The 14,964-nt window shown below is 55.9% G+C and overlaps 1 protein-coding gene across 1 annotated transcript; it reads right to left on the bottom strand.

Moving 5' to 3' along the window:
- Nucleotides 1–341: 341 nt before the first annotated feature.
- On the bottom strand, nucleotides 342–13,900 carry SHISAL1 (shisa like 1). Its single transcript, XM_052641501.1, has 3 exons — nucleotides 13,837–13,900; nucleotides 10,610–10,823; nucleotides 342–663 (listed from the first exon to the last, which is right to left on the bottom strand). The coding sequence occupies exons 1-3, from the start codon at nucleotides 13,898–13,900 to the stop codon at nucleotides 342–344; spliced, it is 600 nt and encodes a 199-aa protein (XP_052497461.1).
- Between the last annotated feature and the right edge of the window lie 1,064 nt (nucleotides 13,901–14,964).

A 14,964-nucleotide genomic window follows, 5' to 3' on the forward strand; every position in this document is an offset into this window, starting at 1 on the left:
CTGTGAAAACTTGGAAAGCCATCCAATTTCCCCTTTTGCCTTGGGAGCCAGGAAAGCCATCATCCAATTTCCCCTTTCTGCCTTGGCACCCAGGAAACTCGCAACTCCATTTCACACGCAGCGCCAACAGCTCTCACACCAGAATCTGAGTGAAACAAACTTGCAAGCTTTGTTCCTAAGCTCCGTTTCAACCTTTCCATACAGGCACATGTTATTACCAGGAGCCACTTCAAACTTTTCTTGGCAAATAAGCAAACAGTCCAGTAATCGACGAGCCAGACCCAGCAGCAATAATGATTCGGCATTTTCCAAGCTCGTCAAAGACAAGCGATGGCGGCCACTCACCAGGCGGACGAGCTCTGGAAAGTCATCAGCGGCGGGGTGTGGCTGTCTCTCTGCAGCGTGTGCACGGCCTGGGGGGCTTGCGGCAGGGGGCCTGGGGGAGGCTGGGGCTGCGGGGCCGGCTGCCCTGGCCGGGGGGCCCGGGCAGGGTTCCCCCAGCGCCGGGGGTCCTGTTTCATCCACCGTCCGTGGATGCCCCACCGCGCCAGGTAAACCTTGCAGACGTCGTAGTTCATGGCCGAGTAATACAAAAGATCCAGGACCAGCAGCATCAGCACGAAGAAGCCGTAGATCCACACTCCCAGCAAAGCGGTGTAGTTGCTGCGGGCAAACAGAGAGAGGCTGAGAGACGCCGGGACCAGCGCCCCACGGGGGCTGCAGTTAGGCAGCGGGGTCGATTAGAAGACGTGGGTCGGAGGCTGCCTTGGGGATCTCAGAGAGGGTGCTGGGCCCCTCTGGGGGGGACAGGGAATCTTGGCTCCCTCTTCTCATGCCCACCCCTCACCACTGCCCCTCCCCAACCTGCCCTGCTGGCTTCCCCCCGGATCCCACTGCCCTGGGCCCTGTCCCACCCAAGCACCCCCTCCAAGAATCCACATCCTCGGGTGGGAACCCTGGTGGGGGCCCACACTGTTAGACCCTCTGGAAGGAATTCTCAGCTGGACACCTGGGGCTCACGTGGTGTGCTAGCCCCTACTTCCACCCTCCTTCCCTCCCCACTCCTCCGCCCAGAGTGGCCAGCTGCCTCTCGCTGGTGGCCCCCGCTTGCCCACCCTCCTAGCCCTTGCTGAAGCCGTTCCCACCACGGGGGAGGCTCTCAGCACCCCCTCTCTCACCACCCCCTCCCCTCCTCTTCCAGCTCTTCCCTGTCCTTCCGAGCCCAGGGCAAATGCAGGAAGTCCATTGTCTTAGGATGCACTGACCCAAGTTCCTGCCTCGCAGTGTCCACCTGGGGCCACCGAGCACCCCGAAGTTCTGCGTGGAACGCAGCCAGGCCTCCCCACCCTGGGCCAGCTTCACCCCAGCCTGCTCCATTACACCCCCTGCTCCCGCACCTCAGAAGCCCAGGACTCAGGGCATGGTCTCAGCTGCCTTCCCCCAACCCCAAGCAGCAGACACCGTCCATCTGCCCCACCAGCCACGTGCCTTTCCGGCCTGCCCCACGGCCGTTCCACCACCCAGTCCTCCCCACCAGGCACAGCCAGGGGTCTCAGGGGCCCTGACATTGGTTCTCTTATTCTTCACCCAGCACTTCCACACCGAGGTCTAGTCTGTCCTCCAGAAGCAGAGATGATGGGGGTTCTGAGCCATAGATGCCTCTTTGTGAAGGAGTGCTGGTTTCCTGCCAAGACGCCTCCACCCTTGAGGAACTTCCCAGGGTCTATACCTTCTGCCCGGCCAACACTTTCAATGCCCCCTGTCCCTCACTTCCTCTCCTGCTTGACTCCTACCACCACCTCTTGGAGACTGCCTCCTCCCGGAAGCCTCCCGGATACACTGCTCCACCTACCCGGGCTGGGAAAGACTTCCCTCTGGCCTGAGGGCCCTTCAAACCCTCCCCCACCACCAGGGGCCATGCTAGCCGGGTCCATGTGTATCCTCCCACTCATGCCAGGGTCTGAGTCTCCCCTGAGTGCCCAGATGGTCGGAGTAGCTGAGCTCCAAACAGTGCCCGCCCGGGACTGTGACTGTTTAAAGGGACCAACTTATTAATCACTCATTGCCTCCTCCATCTGCTGCCTGCTGCAGGCATCTGTGCAGGTGGGTGTGCACAGGCGGTGGCGGAGAGGAGGTGCTCCCAGGAGGCAGAGCCGGCGTCCAGCCCCGCTGCCCCACATTCCACGGGAAGAGACCCGCCCCGGCTCCCGGCAGACAGGCTCCCTGGGTGTCCTGGGTCCCCACAGCAGGGCCCCCTTGATGCTGTCTGAAGCCTGGAGCCTGGAGGCCCGGCTCCGGCCTCTTCTCGGCCTGGCTTTGCTGTGTGGCGTGGGAGGACACTGGTGTGTCTCTGGTTTTGGAGGAGATGGAGTGGAGCTCCTGCTGGTCTCGGCTTCCAGACTCTGGATCTTTCCCGCTTGGTTCACCCGTGCTCAACCTTGGCCTCTGAAGTGAGATGGGGGCTGCTCCCCTCTGAGTCCTCCAGCCCCCTCCCTGGGCTGGGCCCCGGGTGGAGGGTGCTGACTTTCACTCACTCACACACACACACGCGAGCTCTCTGCCTGGAAGGCCTTCCCTCCCCACATGTGGGGCGGGGGTTCCTCGAGGGGAGGCTCTGGGTGTCCTGAGCACCTCACATGCAGCAGGCACTGGCAAGTGCCTGGGGCTTCCAGGCTGCTTGAGGAATGAGTAACCCCACAACTCTGCATCACAGCCCCTTGGATCCCTCCTGCAGCCCCACCTCCAGCCACCACCTCCCTGAGGCCCGCAGCTGTCCCAGGGGCTAGTTCTTGCTAAGGTGTGAATGACTAACCAGCAGTCTTCCCCACCACACCCCCTAGCTGCCTGATTTCAAGGGGAAGCCAGCTCTGCCTGGAGACATGTGGATGTGAATTCCTGCCACGGAGCAGAGGCTGGCAGTGTGGTCCGGCATGCTGAGACAGGAGTCTGCGTGGACACGGGAGGAGGAACTGTCTCCAGCCCCCGGCACCCCTGTTTTCCCCAGCACCCCTCTCCACCTTCCCCTGGAGCCCCCACAGGGTTGCTCGAAGCGCCAGGCTTTTCCTGGGTGGTTCCCATGGCAGCAGCTGCGGGGGCTGGGGGAGGGGAGAAGGGAGGGAGAGGCAGGGCCAGCTGCGGGCAGATGCTACGCTGCAGAGAGGGAGTTCACGATGCCTGCAGGGGCTGGAAGAGGGACCACGGCTAGGCCTAAACCACCAGGGCTAAGAAACAACAGCAGCAACCAAAGCAGTGGCTGGTGGGTGTCGCTCTAATCACTCTACACATCCCAGCCCATCCGACCCTCCCAGCATACAAGGGAGGAACCCCTGCTGCCGTCATCCTCAGCCCAGAGATGCAAACCAAGGCTCAGAGGAATTAAAAGAGTGTCTGAGATCTCACAGCTGTGAAGCGGCAGAGCCAGGACTTAAGCCCAGCAGTCCAGCTCCAGAACACACATCCCTAACCATTGTCCCACACTGCCTAAGTAAGGCAGGTGCCACCCATTCTCTGGGCAGACAGCTCCCTTCAGGCTTGTATCCATGCTGCTTCTCTGCCTGGAACTTGCCCCCTACCTCCTGTGCATGCAGCTGGCCCCACCTCCCTGTCTTCCTGTAGCTGTCACCTCCTTCAGGAAGCCTTCCTTGATGTCCTGTATTAAGTCCAATCCCTCTCCTTGGGCCCCCAAAAACCACTGGGTTTCCCAGAACACACTCTGCTGTCTTTGCTGTCTTGTAGGACTATTCGCATCTCGAGATCAGATCTCCTTGAGGCTAAGTTAGGGTTAACTTATCTTTGTGTGCCCAGGGCTCAGCCTGGGGCTCTTTAAGACATTCCTTAAGCTAACACATATTGAGCACTTGTAGCAAGCTGGTGACAATGGCAGCCTTGATATTCATAACCTCTTCACTAGATTTTACCTTCTCGATACATATTCTCCACTCCAGTACTCTTGCCTGGAGAATCCCAGGGACGGGGGAGCCCGGTGGGCTGCAGTCCATGGGGTCACGAACAGTCGGACACGACTGAGCGACTTCACTTTCACTTTTCACTTTCATGCATTGGAGAAGGAAATGGCAACCCACTCCAGTGTTCTTGCCTGGAGAATCGCAGGGACAGGGGAGCCTGGTGGGCTGCCGTCTATGGGGTCGCACAGAGTCGGACACGACTGAAGTGACTTAGCAGCAGCAGCAGCATACATGTTCTCTGGAGAAGGCAATGGCACCCCACTCTAGTACTCTTGCCTGGAAAATCCCATGGACGGAGGAGCCTGGTGGGCTGCCGTCTCTGGGGTCGCACAGAGTCGGACACGACTGAAGCGACTTAGCAGCAGCAGCAGTAGCAGCAGCAGCAGCCACATTCTCCAGTGCGTGCATGTGCGCCAAGTCGCTTCACTCGTGTCCATCTCTTTGAGACTCTATTGACTGTAGCCTGCCAGGCGCCCCTCTCCATGGGATTCTCCAGGTTGCCATGCTCTCCTCCAGGGGATCTTCCCAACCCAGGGCTCGAAGCCTGTCTCCGGCATCTCCTACACTGGCTAAGGCGGGTTCTTTACTACCAGCACCACCCAGGAAGCCCATATTCTCTAGTTAGTAAAGTTGCTCAGTCGTGTCCGACTCTTTGCGGCCCCATGGACTGTAGCCCACAAGGCTTCTCTGTCCATGGGATTCTCCAGGCAAGAACACTGGAATGGGTCGCCGTTCCCATACTCTCTAGTAGTTAATAGTAATACCAGCAATCACCACGCCCTGTGTTTCTGAATCTTTGCAACAATACTGTGAGTTAGGAGTTGGTCTCCCTAATTTACAGATGAGGAAATGAGACCCAGAGAGGCAAAGTCATCGCCAAAGGCTGCACAGCTGGGGAGGGGCCGTGCTGGGATTTAGACACAGGGCCATGCGACCTCAGAGTGTGCGGAACTAGGGGGAAGTCCCAAGGTCGAGTCTAAGACTGATGTCCAGGCAGGAATTCCCCGCATCTGCTTGGCCCATGTGTCCTGGCTCACCCTCTACCGGGAACTGAGAACAGGGTCCAACCTCCCCAGCAAGAGCATCCTGCATCTCAGAGTGTCATCGCCATGTCAAGCACAGGCTCTGCTGGGCTACAGGCCTCCGCAGCCTGCTCAGTCTAACCGGCCTGGGGGGTTGGGGTGACAGCGTGGTCTCATGGCCCCCCTCCAGTTTAGAAGAAGGAAAGGGGCACTGGAAGGAGGTCACCTTTGCTGACTCCTTCTTACTGCAAGGGAAGCCACCCTGGAGGTGGCAGCCGGCACAGAAACCTAGGTCTCGGACACCGTCCCCAGGCAGCTCCCTGGCCTCTCCATGGTTGGCTGGCTGTGAGCATTCTGGTTTTTATAAAATTTAATTTAAAAATGCGATCTGGAAATTAATTTCATCCAGATGCAGGGGCCTTTGTTGAGCGTGTGTGTGGGTGTGTGGGTGTGTGTGTGTGTGGGTGAGTGTTATAAAGGTCAGAAGATAAAACAGAGGCTGTTTTATGAAGCAAGATAAGAAGCCAGCCAAAACCATAGATACCAATTTTTCAGTATCTTTTGGGATATTTACTGATTCAAATTCTTTTGGTGCTTCTCAAGCAATAAACCAAGCCTTCTCTGATGGAGAAATCTCGCTGAAGACCTTCCTGGACAGGAGCAGGTATGTCAGCCGGCTGAGGCCAGGTGGTGGTCCCATCACCACCCATGGGCAGTCCTGGGCGAGGATGGAGGAGGTATGTTCCTGAGACCATCGTGTCTGTGTGGCTGGAGCACCTCTGGGTTTGGGGAAAGGAAAGCTTTTGGAGGAAAGAGGTCTCACTGTAGCCAAGGGAAAGCTGACAACCCATCACTTCCCATGGTGAGGCCTTGAGGACTCTGCTGTCTTCTGAGAATTCCTGCCCCAGGCTCCCACCTCTAGCAGCCCATTTGCCTTGTGAAGGAACACCCATGCGCTGCACAAGGACTCCAGTCCGTGACCCACTGCCAGAGGGGCTACCTCTGCCCTCAGAGAGTGCTGATCACCCACCGCACAGGCCCCGCCCCACCCCCCCACGCCCTGAACAGGTGCTGCTGTTGCTTGTTCAGGGCCCAGGGTGGTCACTGCTGCTAGCGTCCTGCCTGGAACCTGGCATGGCAGGGTGTGCACACACTCCTGAACCCCAGGGCCCCTGCCTGAGTGGCTAGAAGTGGCATCTCCCCAAGGTGGTGGGCTTGGCGAGGTTGCTTCCCTTGCTCTGCCTGCCTTTCTGCCAAGCAGCCAGAACCAAAACAGACCGTTCTGTTCCTCCAGAAAAACACAAGTAAATAAGTCATCAGAAGCACTCTCCTTTTGCCTGCCACCAGCCCCGCCTCCTGGCTGATTCACTGGGCAGGGCAGGCGAGTGTTAGGAGGCCCTTGCATCTTCATAAAGCCTTAATGGGGGTCACAGTTGCTCTGGTCCATCTAGATGGGTATTAACCTTCATCTGGCCTCTGGGCTGAGGTCTGGCACGCTCCCCAGCACCAGACAAGCCCTGGCTTTCTAGACGCACCCAGGGGTGGCAGAGCCCGCTGTTGGAACAAGGGCCCTGGCATCCCTTGGCCTCAACGGTGGCTGCAATAGGTGACCTGACCAGCCTGGGCCCAGTCCCTTTTTCCTTGCTCTCAGAGTAGCTGTGAGGACTAACGAGACAACACAGGTGTCCTGCCCAGAGGGATCAGAGCCCCAAAGGGCAGGACGGTCCTAAAGGTGGACTTTACCTGGCTCCCCTCACACACCTGGAGCACTCAGGACCTCTTGGCCAGGCAGGCCTGTCCCACTCCATTCACTACTGACCTATCCTCCCACTCCCACCACCCCGTCTTCCATTTGTCCCCTCTCTGACACAAGCTCTGACTGGTCCAGCTCCCTGGGCTCAGGCCTTCTCCCCAAGGTCCCTCAACTCCAACAGCTAAGCAGGAGGCCCTCCAGGGCCTCTTATCTGAGCTCTGATTGGTTGTCTACTGGGTGACGCTGGCCCCTCCCCTCTGCGGGGCCCCATCTTGTCCAGGTCAACATCATAGGTTCTGCAGCGTTCTAGGTCCTTGTCCCTGCACCATCCATGAGTACAAACCCAACTTGAAGCCCTCAGGGCCCTGGGCCACCCTCAAGAGGAAGCCCAAGCACCACCTCCTCTGCCCCCAGCCCACAATGCCAGCCCCTGCTGCCTCTCTGCACTCTTCCTCCGGCATTTCATGCTCAGGCTACCCAGAAACGCTCCTTCCTCTGTACTGTGTGACTCCCACTTTCTTCTACACTTTCGGATGTGGGAGACCAAGCACCACGCTTCCCTCGTGAGGCCCAAGAGAGCTGAACAGCCCAGCTGAGGAGTGCAGCCCAGCTCTTCTGGGTTTCTCTCCACGTCTGTGGGAAGAGAGGTGACAGGAAGCTCAGTGGAGAGTGACGATGAGGCATTCCCCCAGAGCGGTTCCCTCAACCAGGAAAGTCCCGCATCCCGTGCTCGGCAAAGTCAGGAGACACGGTTGGGGGTCAGAGCCCATCAGTGGGGAGGGGGTGCTCCCTGCCTCTAGTGAATGGTGGCCAGTGTCTCACAATGCACAGAGCGACCCTCAAAAGGAGGATGAGGCCCATGTGCCCATGGGGTCGTGGTGGGGGTCCCTGCTCTGGGGCTTGCCATCGACAGAAGTCTCACATTTATTAAAGCAACTCTAGATCCAGGTCAGCTCTAGGCTCCATCCCCACTGGCTGCCTCAGTCAGGCAAGTTATCCAGCCTCTCCACGCCTCGCCTTCCTACATGTCAAGGGGACTATGGGTGGGCTCCCAGGTGACTTCAGAAGGTTGACACAGAACCGGCCCCATGCTGCCTGCTCCAAAAATACTTGCTGAGGTTCCAGAATAAAAACCAAGCTAAACTTCCTCAATGTGGCCATGCCTCCCCAGGGAAGGGCTTTGTTTTGTGGTTTGACACTTTATTATCCACAGCCGGGACCCATTGTGCTGACACGGTGGAGAATTCCACGTGCATCCTGTGTGAATGTGCAGACCACAGAAACCTGTGTGTTCAAAACGAGGATCCCAGACGCCAGTTGCCAGGGCCTTGGAGAAGTCTGGCCACCTTGCCAAGCCTGTCTTCTGTCTGGCTTTCAGCCGGCAACTACAACACTTTGGGGTCCTAACCTCAGTCCTGGCAGCGCCCTCCTGGCTTAGGAAATTAGTCTTTGGTCTTATAAAAAGGCTTGGGTCAAGTTCCAGGCTTGATTCCAGCCCCCGTGACAGAAGAGGCTTGCTGAACTACTTCACACAGAATTATTCTAAGGTCTGAGCAGATGGCAAGATATTCAAGGGAAGCACCCATGCATCTGAGGAAGGCAGGCTGGGGAGCTGGCCTTGGTGGGAGGAGGAGAGATTTAGATGGCAGTCAAGCAGTTTGCATCTCCTGCCTGATCAGAGGGAAGAGGCAGCTTCCCCCAAGAGAGCGTGGTGTGGTGGGAAAACATCCACGCCCAACATCAGACAGAGACTGAGGCTCAGACCTTTCCCAGCACCATCGCTCCCAGCGGCGACACTGATTCCCCTACTAGTCACTCAACAAACCCACTCCTTCCAAGTAGATATTTTTCTTACCATGAAAAAAATATATCTACCTCAGGAGTCATCCTCAGGCTTACTGGGAAAATATCTGAAGCATCCCCATTAAAGTCAGGAGGGATATCAGACTGCCTGACAATTTTAAAGATGGTCTTAGAGGTACTAGCCAACATGATTGGACAAGAAAAAGAAGTGAGGCACAAAAATTGGAAAGAAGGAGATGAAATCATCATTATTTGCAAACAGCATAATTGGACATGTAAGAGAGTCAACTGAAAAAGGATTACAAATATAAGGACTTTCAGTAAGGTGGCTGAGTTTAAAAACATTTATATTTAGAAATCATTGGGTTTTAGCATTTAAACAACAGTTGGTTAGAAGGTTTAGTGGAAGAAATTGAAAGTCACTCAGTTGTGTCTGACTCTTTGCAACCCCATGGACTATACAGTCCCTGGAATTCTCCAGCTCAGAATACTGGAGTGGGTAGCTGTTCCCTTCTCCAGGGGGATTGAACTCAGTTCTCCTGGATTGCAGGCAGATTCTTTACCAGCTGAGCGATCAGTAGAAAAAAAAACACCTCATTATAAAACAGCAGCATGAAAAGAAATAAATACGAATAAATGAAAAGATATGTACAATCTCTATGTGAAGAAAACTCTAAAACACTGTGAAAGAAAAGCTGAACAAATGGAAGGGCACCCTGTATTCTTGGAAAGGAATATTCAACATCATGAAAAGTCCATTCTCCTTGAATTAATCTACAAATCCAACACAATCTCCATAAAAAGTACTACCTAGATTTTTTTTTTTTTGGCAGAGAGACTAGAAAAGCTAATTATAAAGTTTATATGACAAAAAATCTGGGGGAACAGACTAAGAAGACATTAAAACATATCAAAAGCAACAGTAGTTAACACGATGAGGTACCAGCAGACATAAACAGACCAATGAGAGCCACCAGAATCCACCCAGACACTCACATTTAGTATATCATAGTATACAGTAAGTTGGCATTTCACGTCAGTGAGGAAAAGACGGACAATTCAATCATTCCTACTGGAAGAACTGTCTACCCATTTAGGAAAAAAGCAAAGCTAGATTCCTAATAAACATCCACATGAACTACTTCTATGCAAATTAAAAAAAGAAATCTTACATCCAAATAAATTCCTGACAGATCAAAGATCTGAAGGCGAGAAAATAAACATACAAGAAGTAAAACATGAGGGGATCTTCTTATGATCTCAGAGTAGGAAAAGCCTTTCTCAGGATGATATCAACGCCACCAGACATAACAGACGAAAATGTGGGTACAATTTGACTGTATAATAATTAGAAACTAAGCACGAAGGAAAAAGCAGCACAAACTCAAAGACACACTGAGAAAGTATTTGAAATGCATCCCATTTCCTTCATATATAAAGAGTCCCTATGATTAAATAGGAAAAAGGCCAAAAACCAAGTAGGTAAAGGCAGAGGACATAAACAGCTAGCTCACAATGGCTTTTAAAAATGTGAAATATGCTCATTCATAATCAGATAAATAAGTGGATACTGTTTTGATACCATGTGCCTTTACTTAGCATATTCTCACTGCTTTTCTACCAGCAAACTCCTCCTCTCTCTCTACATTCAGATTCCATCTATCAGGGCCCTGGGCTCATGTGTTCTAATCACCTTAGGGAAAGGGGCTGCATGGGAATAATTTCTGAGTCAGGAACGTCAACCAATATTTGTTGAACAAACAATGAATGAGAAAGGAACTTGGGTCCCGTGGGCTCCGGGTCCAAGCACTGAAAGTCTTCCACATCCTTGACCTCATTTCACTTTCCCATCAGCCCTGAGAGGCAGGTATCGTGTCATGCACCCATTTCTCAGATGAGAAGGCTAAAGTCCAGAGGACAGAGCAGCCCAGAAAACCTGTCACCTGAAGACTTTCATAAGCTCCTTCCAGGCCCACCCATCCTCACACTGATTACTCCACAGCTGGCTGGGAGGTTGGGTGTTCTGGCAGCACCCTGGCTTGATGGGGGCCCAGCGTGGTACTCACTTGTGCGTGTAACCCTCGGAGCCGGCCGTGAGGTTCGCCTGCATCACCGCCTGGAACTCTGTCTCGTTGCAGCAGTATTTGAAAACTGTGTTGTTATGGTGGCAGCAGAGGATGAAGGTTTTGTTGTCCGAGAGCCGGGGGCAGTGGAAGCCAAAGTGGTAGCGGCCTTTGTGGTCTGTGTACGGCTCACAGACCCGGAAATGCGCGGACAAGACTGGAAAACAGTCACCGGGCTTGGTGGGGTCCCTCCCCAGGCCCAGCTGGCCCAAGACACCTGTCAGTCCTGCCTCGGTGGCCCCAGCTCTTATCATAAATAACTCAGTCCCCTAGACCATTTAATTTAAACACAATTTCTACCTCTTCATCTTCTGACACACAAAAGACCATCAAAAACTCCATCAACAATCAGTGACAAAGCTTCCCTGGCCTCGGACCCTCATTCCCCCGACTCAAGGCCAGAGATCGGTGTTCAGCCACTGGTGACACCGTCTGAGCCCAGGACAGTATTTACTAATCATGCCAATGGTGATAAACAGGAGCGAAAGCCTGAACAAATATAACAATGGAAAAAAACCTGGAGCCCGCTGTCTCCAGCTTAATTAGTATCTTCATAAAAGGGACTGCTGTATCTAATTTGTATCGCTCAAAAGGGGCTTCGTAGGCTGAATACATTTCTCCAACCACAAAGGCTCCGGTTCTGCAGAAGCGCCTCAGTTAGTTGAAAGCTCTGTCTCTGCTGAGAGGTTATTAGACTCCAGCCCACACAGCTCCCAGCGCCCGGGGCTGGCAAGGGGATCCCAGCTGGGTGGTGCTGGCCGGTGGGCGGGTGGGTCTCATGTACTGGGGTGTCAAGGCTGGCTTGGGTGGCCTCGTGAAATCCCGGGCCCCTTCCTCAAAGTACAGCACCCTCCTCTGTGGGGATGGGCAGGACCACTGCAAGAGAAGGGTCCCAGCCTTTCAGGAGTCAGGGGAGCTCTCCAGGACCCCTTCTCAGCCTTGGGAAAAAAAGAAGACCGTCTTAAGGACACAGAGGTCACTAAGGAAGCCTTCGGTGAATTCACCATCTCACTTGATCTCATGCATTCCCGGGTACAGAGGAGAAAACTGAGGCTGAGCACATCGGTCTCGAGGTGCGGTCCCCGACCTGCCGCGTCCTCATCCCCCAGGGACGCGTCACAGATGCAGTGCTTCGAGCCCCGCATTCTGAGACAGAAACTCTGGAGTGGGAGCAGGGTGGGGGGCACAATCTGAGTCTTAGCAAGACCTGCAGGGGATGCAAAGACTTGGTTTGGGACCCACTGGCCTGAAGAAACAACCTACCAGAGGCTGGAGGCGAGGGGCAGAGGCAGGAAGTGAATCGTAGCCACTGTTCTGGGCTAGGTCAGTGAAAAAGCTCCATCTTCGGTGGTGGTGGGGGTGGGGGGTCGGCTCACACTCAGCTCACAGGGGCTGAGTGTGTCAGCAACTGTCAGTGGGGAGTCAGGAAGACCAGCTGGGGCCCTGAGACTGGGCTGAGAGGCTGTGGCTGCAGGACCCAGGGAGGGAAGGGGCAGAGCTGGGAAGGGGCCTTTGAGCTGGGCTTTGGAGGAGCTGGAAGTGCTGCCATGGAGGTGGGGAGGGGATGCGGACAAGTCCCTGAAGGCTCACCCTGGCCACCCTGGAGGGCTGGCGCCACCTGATTTGACCACCTGACAGAGACCAGAGGCCACTGCTGCCTCCTGAGGAAGAGTGTGAGGGCTCCAGAGGCGCCCTGGGCCCCGAGCTGGGACAGTGGTCTGACCCCTGGAACGTGCAGGACCACCTGAGCCATCAGGGCCTCTCTGAGCCTCCTTGCCCCTGGTGATGGGAGGCCAGCAGTCTCCTGGGGGCTGGAGGCCCCAAGGAGCACCCGTGAACAGCACATAGGGCCCACTTAGGGCCGGGAGGGGGTAAGCAACGGAGGGAACGACAAAGGACCATGCTTCTGGCCTCAGGCACGGGCGCAGCAGGGCCCTGGGGCCCGACGGCAGAGGGACAGTGCTTAGGAGGCCAGTGCATCCTGAGTCACCAGGAAAAGGGGCCCAAGCAGAGAGGGAACACCAAGGGGACAGCCACTCTCTTGGGGACCATGATTCCCCCTATTTGCAAAGCTCAGGGTCTGCAGGGCCATCAGTTAACAGCCAGGTGACTGCGTTCTCTGACTGCGTGGCCTGGGACTGGTCTCTTTTCCGGCCTGAGCCTCAGCTTCCTCTTCTGTAAATGGGTGAGGAGTCCCTCTCCTCCAGAGACAAGAAGAGCTAATACTCAGGAAAGCCGCCGAGGGGAAGGAGTTCTGTGCACGGTGGCCACTCCCGGACCCCTGGCCTTGGCCTAGCTTGGGCTCTGTCATCCCAGGGGCCCTTCATGGCCTCCTTCTGAGCCACAACGGCCAGCAAAGGGGCAAGGGACGTGAAGCTGCAGGCTGGCACCCACAACCCTGTCACAGCAAGAGGCAAGGAGGGGTTACGTGCATGCCTGCCTGAGAAAGAGAGACAGAGACAAGGGCAAGAGGGAGAGAGGGACAGGGCAGAGGGAGGGGCAGGACAGAGGGAGACACCAAGAAACAGAGAGGCATGCAGACAGAGGGAGAGACACAGAGCTAGCAGGCGCCTTGCTGAGAGCAGGGCCAGCCCCAACGGCAGAGGTGGGCGCCCCTTCTCCAGGCGGCCAGGTTCACCCTGAAGCAAATGAAGGACGCGGTTTATGTTCCTCTTGGTGAAGGGGTGCGTGAGAGCCCTCCTGCTGGCATTGGGGAGGGGCGGGCCTCGGAGACTGGCGGGTGCTGGGAGCCGGGAACCTGGCATGATGATGCCTGGATTGGAATCCAGCCCCTATACCAGCTGTGCCATCTCAGGCTGGCCAGTTCCCTCTCCAAGCCTCAGTTTCCTCCTCTGCTCAATGAGGCAACTACAACATTGCCTGACTTTGACTTGCCAGGCCCAGGAGAGAACTCACTGCACATAAGGGCTTCTCCTAGGGCTTATGGCAGCCTGCGATACTCTCACAGCATCCTTGAGAATCTTCCTGCGGAGCTCCCCGAGACAGGCACACATGGGGCCTCATCGAACGTTAGCTCCTCACGAGGGTGACTCCCGTCAGCACCCATAACTCTGGCTGGGCTAGCAGTGACCCCGGGAAGGAACCGCCTGTCCCTCCCCATCCCCCGCCCCCACCGCCCACCTCCCACTGAGCATCCCAGGGGGTCCTACCTGCAGAAATCAGCAATGAGAGGACGGCGAGCACGTTCAAGGGCTGCTGGCCACAACTGGTCATCGTTTGGCTTGCATCGATCCGTCGAGCGCTGCCTGTAGAATGAGAGCCGGGAGAGGCCAGCTGCGAGCCGTCCCACCTGCAGAGGGGACCACTGGCTCTGCTGCCCGCGGCAGGGCCAGCAGGCACGGGCGGGGACGCGAGTGTGCCGGAGCAGGGGCCAGGAGGCGGATGGCGGTGCCGCCATCCAATTTCCTTTCTGGGATGGATGAGTTTCCCAACCAGTCAACTGTCACCTCCCTTTCTTTTCACGCCAAAACCAGACTTCACCAAAGGGGTGTGGATGGCTCAGGTGGTGGAAATAACCAGCAGGCTGAGGGTGGTGGGCACGGGAATGAGAATGGGGGTGAGCTCGTGCAGCTGCTGGGGGCTGGCAGGACCCAGGTTTCCCTGCTGTGTTCTAACGGGGACTTCCCTCCACCGCCCCTGCCCTGATCCCTCCCAGCCCCATCCCACCCCCACCGAAAGCATGCATCCAGCCAGCACCTTCCAGGCATTAGGGGCCCAGCAACGAGCCAAACACACTCGAGACGGAATGCCACAGAAGCTGCTCTTGTCCCGGCTTGCCTTCTAGCAAGCAGAGCTGACCAGGCACAAATGGATGAGGAGTCCAAAGGCTACGAGCCCCCTGGGGTCACACCCCAAACACCAAAAGCAGAGACTCAGACAGATACGTGTCCACCCATGTCCACAGCAGCACAGTTCACAATAGCGGAAGGAAGGGACAGCCTGAGCGCCCATCGACGGGTGATGGGTAAACACCACGCGGCAGGTGCTAAGCGTGGAACATCACTCAGCCTGAAAAAGGGAGGAGATGCTGCCACAGGCAGCAACACGGAAGAGCCCCGAGGACGCTACACTCAGTGAAACAAACCAGACAGACAGACAAATACTGGGTGGTCCCAGTCATCCGAGGTCCCTAAAGGAGTCAAGTTCACAGAGACAGGAAGTAGGATGGCGGGGCAGGGGGCTGGGGGAGGCGGAGAGAGTGCTCCTTGGGGAAGAGTTCCCGTTTGGGATGAGGACAGAGTTCTGGAAGCGGATGGAGGGGGTGGAGGCAGCGTTGC

The sequence above is a fragment of the Budorcas taxicolor genome, chromosome 5, assembly GCF_023091745.1.
Source record: "Budorcas taxicolor isolate Tak-1 chromosome 5, Takin1.1, whole genome shotgun sequence".
NCBI lineage: Eukaryota > Metazoa > Chordata > Mammalia > Artiodactyla > Bovidae > Budorcas > Budorcas taxicolor.

Excerpts from the sequence above, each read along its gene's own strand:
- SHISAL1 (XM_052641501.1), bottom strand. The coding sequence starts at position 13,900 with ATGACCAGTTGTGGCCAGCAGCCCTTGAACGTGCTCGCCGTCCTCTCA. Across the intron at positions 10,824-13,836 it reads CTCATTGCTGATTTCTGCAG|TCTTGTCCGCGCATTTCCGG; the intron begins GTAGGACCCCCT and ends ACTGTTTTCCAG. Across the intron at positions 664-10,609 it reads TCCGAGGGTTACACGCACAA|CAACTACACCGCTTTGCTGG; the intron begins GTGAGTACCACG and ends GTTTGCCCGCAG.